At 37.8% G+C, this 8,765-nt stretch overlaps 1 protein-coding gene across 1 annotated transcript in view; it reads right to left on the bottom strand.

Annotated features, from left to right (window-relative positions):
• Positions 1-207: 207 nt before the first annotated feature.
• CKAP2L (cytoskeleton associated protein 2 like) overlaps positions 208-8,765 on the bottom strand; it is a 32,511-nt gene continuing 23,953 nt past the window's right edge. The window contains exons 6-9 of the mRNA XM_023518835.1: positions 8,021-8,176; positions 4,286-4,349; positions 2,592-2,760; positions 208-995 (exon numbers count right to left, since the gene is read on the bottom strand). Coding sequence (XP_023374603.1) covers positions 770-995; positions 2,592-2,760; positions 4,286-4,349; positions 8,021-8,176 — 615 coding nt within the window. The 3' untranslated portion in view covers positions 208-769. The remainder of the gene's footprint in view (positions 996-2,591; positions 2,761-4,285; positions 4,350-8,020; positions 8,177-8,765) is intronic.

The raw sequence follows: 8,765 nt of genomic DNA, 5'->3' as shown, positions 1-8,765 counted from the left end.
TGCTAGAAGGAAGGAAAAGTAACTTACTATAGTCTCTGAGACTCACTGCCTTCTAAGGCCAGCAGAGCAAAGAACTAAAGAAGCAAGTGTCCCATCTGCACGCCTCTAGCTCTGTCCTTTTTTTTAATACCTGAACTGTTTCTGAACAACAAATGCAAATTAGGTTTGGATATAAAAAGCTAGATAACCAACCCAATTCAGGATTGCGTTTCATTTAAGGAACCCTAACACAGAATTACCTCTTATTTACAAGGATACAGTGGTAGAAGGCAAAGATCACACATAAATGTCATTTGCTTTCTCTGAGCCAAGGTACAGCTAGTATAAACTCATTTGTAAAATGAGGGGATTTGGTTGGTCCATCCATTAAGTTCCATTCAGCCTGGAAAGCTAGTTTCAAAGCTTGGGTCTTCCATGCTGTAAGGACTTGCTCTCTCTGCTAAGATGGATACAAAAAGAAAAGTCCGTCATATTGTGAGACCAACCTCCTGATATAAACAATATGCAGAGATTGATAAAGTACAAATTTGAAATGTATAAATACTGTAAAACTGTGGCAAACTGTAGTCTTAAACACATAAACCAGATATGTTCCCATGGGGATATCAAATTTGAGGGTAAGCCCAGTGAGTTACTTCCTAAGTCCTGAGAGTCCATATTCTGCATCCATCATGTCTCTCTATGACATATTTTTTTCTAGGTCAATTGGACAAGAAAATTTCTTGTCTCATGAAAGTGCTAAAACACTTTTAAAAAAAGCATTTGGAAATTATGATTCAAGGACTTGAAACCCTAATGTTACAGGCAAAGCCTCATTTCTACGGAATATAAAACACTCTGTTTCTTCCACTTCTAATAGCTCATCAAGAGAAGCCACTACTAAATCATGTTCCTGAAGCATTTCCGGGTAGCGGGACACTGCTCGCTCGATCCTTGCCGAACGCCGAACAGGAGTGATAAGCTTCATGTCTTGCACTTCTGGCATCCCGTTTATTCTGAGGGCAGCAAAAGAGATGCATTCAAGACCTTATCACTTAAAAGATTCTATTTATTATTTTTTATTATTCCATAATTAAACATGACAGACATTTCAAAGCAGGTTGATGATACAAAAGATGTTGAAAGCATCTCTTGTCTTAAAAGATGCTTAAGGTGAGACTTCTAGGATGTACTGGGGGTGTCCATCTACTCTTGGATGGTGTGACCACAGGGATATATTGAATGAAGTGTGAAATGTGGTTTTTATTTGAAGTCAGCTACTTGGCAATTGGTATTTGTTTAATCTATAAACTTTTATAGGTTTTGAGGAAATTGGGCCTAATCCCAAATTTGTTTGTACTAAAGAATTCTAAGATTCTTTCTAGCTTTGAGAGTTAATTATTCAAAAAGCATTTTTTAAGATGGTGGACCAAACCATTAATTGAAGCTAGCAAAAGTTGGGCATCTTCCTTGTAAGCCTGTAAATGCATTCCAATAGAGAGTAGCCCGGAGAATAGGATGCAGAGAGCATGTCTGTTCCACAATTCACAAAACCACTGATTACATTACCTTAAGTGTAAAATTAGCAGGCAGGATCTGCTAATAAGCTGTCATAATAAACTCTACAGCAGGCGTCCTCAGAGCCCACCTAGGACATTTATTTATCTGGCCTGCAGGGTGTTTTTGCCACCGCTGCCTGTCCTACTTAGCAGCTGATTTGTCCCAGGCCCGCAGTCCGGCCCTCCAGTGGTCTGAGGGACAGTGAACTGGCCCCCTGCTCTAGAGCCTTTAAGAGGTGGTTTTCAGATCAACTGTTTTCATCCACCCATGAGCTAACCGCAGTGGAGAAATGGCTTGTCTGAGAGAGATTAGGCCTGGAAGAGGCCCAGCTGTGCTTTCCAGGGAACTGAAAAACAGAACTGTTATCTTGATGCTCTGGTTTGGAATTTGCCTTTCTAGATCATGAATAGAGAAGAGTAATGCTATACTAACATTTTAGAAAATGATATTGACATCCTGTCACAACTTCTAAAATTACTATGGATTCTGCCTTAAACTTACTCTTTTTAAAAAGCAAAATGCCTCTGATATTATGAGCAGCCTCATAGTCAACTGCCCTCCTTGTTCTTATAGGGCTATTCACCATCACTTCCCTCCTACAGCTAGAGTTTGTTCCCACTTGGGACTTTGTCCTCTGTCCTCCCGTTTGAGCCCCCATTTGGGCTCACAGGAAAGGTGGGAGGGACTTGCAGGTGCAGGAAAAATGAGAGTGAAGAGGTAGGACTGATTCCAGGAAGGAGGGAGCAAAACCATTCCAATACTCCTCCGGAGGCTGGCAGCACCTTCCTCACTACAGGTCCAGTCTCATCATGGGTGGTGGGAGGGACTGCTACATGTACAGAGAGAAAAGATACAGACCTTCCCATCAATATCCAACCTCCCCTCACCCTTAGCTCCTAAATGCCAAAGACAGGCTATGCTGCCCGGACCACATATGAAGCAGCAATATCTACTAATATAAACTGCTGTTATTCCAGATCTGGGAAGGAGAAATTGAGAACTAGATGAGAATTATGTCTATAAACACAAAGCCTGCTTTAGAGTTTGCTTACCTAGGGATTGAAGCAATCTGTAATTTGATACCAAGATGATTATCTTGTTCTGCCTTGGTTATTTGGGGTGTTGCTGCAACTTGTTCCTTCTCTTTTGGAGAGAGACAAGACTTTATAGATTCTGACTTCTTGGTCAGTTCTTCCACTGATGTTATATTAGTTTCAGCAGCTAAAGAGTCAGAAGTAATTCATGTGTATGCAAGGTCAAGAAGGAAAGTAAGATATGGCAATTCAATGCTTAAGTTAAAAATCAATTAAATAAAAAAAATACATAAAATGATTTCCCAGTGATCTTTATAGACTCCATATACTAAATAAAGAATAACTGATTTGAAATGAGGCTTATAAACTCATTTTTCCTGGTATACCAGGCTACCCTCCTAATACCGGTTCAATGTCCAGTCTAGACAGATGAAGACAGATCTTTTATATACTTTCTACACTCACTCTGAACACACCTCCATCTCCTATTCACTTCCAAGAGAACTCTCTTAGGGACCAACCACTGGCTTTCCATCCTTACATTATATGTTGGGTCAATTTTCTTGACTTACTAGGTTTAATTCACTTGACCTTTGAAACTCCTCCCTATCCAGGGAAGACTACATGGTTACTACCTTGGAAAGTGGGTGTAAAGCATCTGCACTGACATAGTTTCCATAGTAGTGGGTTATTTAGATGTAATTTCATATGACTTGATTTTTCCCCAGTTAAATTTACTCTTAAAGGAAAAAGATTTGTCCTCTTCTAGGATAATAAAAATCCATTTTATTTTCTAAAGATAGGGTTTTCTTTCTGTTCATGTAACAAGTATCATATGCAATTATAATGTCACTCACTGTGTCTGGCACAGTATTTCTCATAGAAGTGTCCCCTAAAGCAGCAGTCCCCAACCTTTTTGGCTCAGGGACCAGTTTTGTGGAAGACAATTTTTTTATGGGCTGGGGGTCAGGGGGAAGGAAGGGATGGTGTAGGAGGTGGAGCTCAGGTGATGATGTTTATGGCCTGGTTCCTAATAGGCCACAAACTTGTACTGGTCTGCAGCTCTAAAAGTTCTGACCAATGATAGTAATGGTTAACAAAGTGAAGAGATTCCTGAGCTGGCTATTTTTAAAGAGATAACATGAATTTGTAATCATATAAATAAAAATCTACCTAGAGTTTTACTGGTATAAAGTACACTAGTCTGGTGTTGTGTACACTGAAATCCCTGACTTTAGCCCGGTACAATTCATCTATGTAGCCAAAAACACTTGTACTCTCTAAATTTTGAAATAAATCAGCTGATGACAATGGCTGAAAGGGCCAGGCCAGGCGGCGCCTGTGGCTCAGTGAGTAGGGCGCTGGCCCCATATATTGAGGTTGGTGGGTTCAAACCTGGCCCTGGCCAAACTGCAACAAAAAAATAGCCAGGTGTTGTGGTGGGTGCCTGTAGTCCCAGCTACTTGGGAGGCTAAGGCAGGAGAATCACCTAAGCCTAAGAGCTGGAGGTTGCTGTGAGGTATGACACCACGGCACTCTACGGAGGAGACTGTCTCTAGGAAAAAAAAAAAAGAAAAGGCAAGGCCATGGAAATTAAAGAGTAAGAGGTATTTCAGGGGACTTATCATTCTTTTCTTTTTTTTCTTACATGTTCCTGGATGATTTTTTATTTGTCAGTAGATGAAATGATATAAATACTAAAATAACAGTACCTTCTGTGGTTCTGTTTGGATCTTGTAAAATATTAACAACAAAGTCTCGCAACTCTTGTATTGGCTGGAAGAAAAGAAGAAAATATATGAACAATATTAAAAACATTCATGGAAAAATTTGCTAAGAAACTTTAATAATTAATCAAATAATTTTTTTATAAATAAAAATGTTTTCTTTTTAAGAGGGATTTTACCTAACAAATGCAATCAGTGTAACCTGGTTCTCCGTACCCTTAATGATTCCTCAAAAATAATAATAAACAAAAGTTTTCTTTTTAAATCTCCTGTCTAGCTACAAATATCTTGTCTGGTTTTCAGTTTTAAAGCTTTGTGGGTAAAATAAAGAAACAGAAAATTTTAGTTAAGTGCTGGTATACTTGATCTTAATGAAGAGATGTGTTTAAAGTTATTTATAATGTAATTCCTATAAATAAAATTATATTTTCTATTGCTTTGTATAATACCCCTGAATATGTATTCTCACACAAAAATTTGGGCCAAAAGATTACAACTAGCCATATAGAAAATGCATCACATAGTTTTAGTATTCATATTATTTATTTTTATTATTTTTTGAGACAGGGTCTTGCTCTATAGCCAGGGCTAGAGTACAGTGGTGTTATCATAACTCATAGGAGTTTCAAACTCCTGGGCTCAAGTGATTCTCCTTTCTCAGCCTTTAGAGGAGCTGAGACTACAGTCATGTGCCACCATGCCCATTATGTTTTTCTATTTCTTTTGTAGAGACACGGCCTCACTCTTGCTCAGGCTGGTCTTGAACTCCTGGCCTTAAGCTTGGCTTCTGCTTTGGCCTCCCACAGTGTTAAAATTATAGGTGTGAGCCATTGCATCTGGCCCTTAATTTTGTTTTTTATTATAAAAGTCATATACCTCATTACAGAAAAACTGAACAATAAGTTAAACTTAACAAGTGAAATCACCCCTAATCTCATTACCCAAATACAATCTTTGTTAGCATTTTGGGCAATTTTCTCCAGCTTTTCCTTTCTTTCTTCTTTTACTTGATAACATACCTTTAAATAAATTTATAGAAAAGTAATTTTCTGATAAAATTATCTGAGATAGCCTTCATTTTTTAAAGTATGTAAACCATGCCATTAAGCAGAATATCATAAAGTGATCTGTATTTTCCCAAAGAAACATTATATTTGGAGGCCTGTCTTCCTGACCTGGGATTCTGTATCAAAAAACAATAGATATAACTGATAATAAAGCATAAAAGCAAAGATTTCCATACATTTTTATAAAATCTAAAATGGAATTATGCTACAAGCTTAATGAATGGAAAGAGATGTATAGAATAAACTGCAAAGAATCTGAATTATATAAAACATTCATCAAATGTATCTTACATTTTTAAAGATGGTGGATTGAATATCCATTTATTTCTAATCCCTTTGAGAATATATTGAAATGGTAATGAAAGGGTTAAAAAGAGGCAAATTTTGGAAGTTGGAATATGGAAAGAAAGAGAGGTAACCAAGCAGACCAACTTGAGAGAGCTGACTCCTAAGCTGGTAGTATGGCTCAGAAACACCACAGGGCTTCTGAAAGGCTCAGAAACAGGTGGCGGAGCCCAAATCAGGAGGACTCTTGAACATCTTTCAAAAAACTGTCAGTCCTCCAAATCTACCTTGCACCTCAAATCACTCTGTACTCCTGGAAGTCTGGTGACTGGGTCCGAATGGATCTAATACCCTTCAACCTAACAGAAAATGGGGATATATTCTCCAAGTCTCTAGGGGACGTCATGCAAGACTAGGGATGAGGTGCCTACTAAAAAAAGGGGCAGAATTAAAGTTTCCATGTTGAGAGTTGAGATTCCCAGCTCTCTTATTCCCTACAACACTGGCAGGCTGGGTCCTAGCTCTCAGGAAGCTAGAAAATTTGACCAATGTAAGAGGAAAAGACCTAAAGATATTGATAGTGAAGGTTTTCTAACCAATCAACTCAGCCAGCTCACCCTGCAGTGAAGCCACATCTGTGTGTCTATAAGCTATAATTTAATAAGCTGTTTCAAATCCACCCCGTATATGCAAATAGTGCAGTTTTGCCAACATCTGAGTAAAGCCTTTAATGAATAATAGACAACAAAATAAAATAAAACAAATGACAACGAGAGATAAAGAGAAAGGTGGGGTGGGGTAGGGGATAATGAAAGAAAAAAAGAAAGAAAAAAGAAAACAAAAGCAATGGAGAAGAAATAGGCAACCTAAGAAGAAAACTTGATATTGGCTCTAGGAACCAAGGGGCTCACCCAACTTAAGTACATAAAAGGAAGCTGAGGGAGACAGTTAAAAGAGATCCTGGGCGGTGCCTGTGGCTCAGTGGATAGGGCGCTGGCCCTATATACTGAGGGTGGTGGGTTCAAACCCAGCCCCTGCCAAATTGCAACAACAAAAAAAATGGCTGGGCATTGTGGCGGGCGCCTATGGTCCCAGCTACTCGGGAGGCTGAGGCAGGAGAATCACTTAAGCCGAGGTTGGAGGTTGCTGTGAGCTGTGACGCCTTGGCACTCTACCAAGGGCAATAAAGTGAGACTCTGTCTCTTTAAAAGAAAAAAAGAGATCCTGCAATGACAGCTGATGAAGACTTGTCCAGCCTGAAATAAACCTCCAGGGTTCAGTAGAAAGGTCTTTACGAAAAAGAAATCAATAGACTATCTGATGCTTTGATACTATTGAGAAAATTAGAAATTAGAGTTTGAGAATTAATTATATCATAAATACTCAGAAAACTAAGCAAAGGCAAAACCACACAAATAATTACTTCCAGGAGAAGTCTCAAGTTGTGTTTGAAAGGCAAAATAATTATAGTATATACTTCACATTCATTTTTTTTTTTCACATATTTGTAACAATGCAAACTAAATAGTGACCAGAATTTCCATGACTATGATGTATGACGGATGGCCAAGGCCTGCAGGGATGATAAATAGAGGTGTATACTGCTGGGGATATACGCAGGTGTGTGTGAAAGAGAACTAAGTCCTTATCCCACACAGCTAAAGTCCATACATCATTTAAAAAAATGAAAAATCAAAAACCAGCAACAAAAGCATGTTTTCTGAAACTATTCGGGTTAATTTAAAGATAATCTGTTTTATCTGGGATAGGGTAATAGAAGGGGAGGTAGGCCTTACTGAATGAACCTGATTGAACTATTAATCTGTTTAAACTATGTACATGTACCACTCTGATTTGAATGATTATGGAAAAGAGTACTGTAGAATATGGAGTATGACATTTACGTAAGAAAGTGTTATAAAACTACTTGATGTAGTCTTTGTAAAAAATAATTACATACATAGTGTTTTTTCCCTAGGTTTTAGGATTAAAAGTTATTTCATGCAATGGCTCTAAATTATTGACTTATGAATATTGATGTGTTTGGTTTAATATGTTTTTAGGTTCTTTATAAGTATTGGATACTGATGTTATAATTTTCTATAAGCACATATTTCTAAAATGAGTGTTAAGTGAGACATAATCACTTGACAAGAAAACTGATTCTACTGTATACATAAATTGCTTTCTAGAAAGTAAATATTTTAATTAAAATATTCATAAAGGATGTACTGTACTCATATTCCATGTAGAAGTGTATGAAATGAATTATAAGTTTTAACATTACATTACATAATCACTACATTGTAAACAAAAGAACTCACACGAGTGAATTTTAAGAAGTTACCCACTCAAGTCAGATACTCACTGTTGCTCTGTTTTTAATGGCCTCTTCATATAAACCAATAATATCAAAAGTGCCTTTACTTGCCAACAACTTTGCTTTGCAGATCCAAAATTTAGCAAATTTTTCAGCCTCAGGAATGCTGGACAGGATAGTATGTATTTCATTAGAAAATTCACCCTGGAAAAAAGAAAATACCCAGATGTAGTTATTATCATTTCACTGTTACTCTCAGATCTCCTAATATTTATTACAGTAGGTAGTGCAGAAATCATCTGATCATTGACTTTTCTGAACTTTAAAAACATTTCAATTTTACTGAGGTACAATGTACACGTACTACTAATAAAATGCTCCCAATTTTAATTGTATGTTTCAATGTTGTTTTTTCTTTTTTTTTTGAGACAGAGTTTAACTGTTGCCCCTTGGTAGAGTGCTGTGATGTCACAGCTCATAGCAAACTCCAACTTCCTGGCTTACTCGATTCTCTTGCCTCAGGCTCCCAAGTAACTGGGACTACAGGCACCCGCCACAATGCCCGGCTATTTTTTTGTTACAGTTGTTGTTTAGCAGGCCCAGGCTGGGTTTGAACCTGCCAGCCTTGGTGTATGTAGCCAGTGCCTTAACCAGTTAGCTACAGGTATCGAGCCAAGTTTCAATGAGTTTTGACACAGATTGTCAAACAATGACAACTACAACCAAAAAAAAAAAAAAACCTGTGGCGGGTACCTGTAATCCCAGTTACTTGGGAGCCTAAGGCAAGATAATT

This window comes from Otolemur garnettii, unplaced genomic scaffold (genome assembly GCF_000181295.1).
Source record: "Otolemur garnettii isolate 467f Iridium unplaced genomic scaffold, OtoGar3 scaffold00148, whole genome shotgun sequence".
Taxonomy (NCBI): Eukaryota; Metazoa; Chordata; class Mammalia; order Primates; family Galagidae; genus Otolemur; species Otolemur garnettii.
Note: the sequence above shows the minus strand (reverse complement) of the source record. Positions and strands in the feature narration are given on the sequence as shown.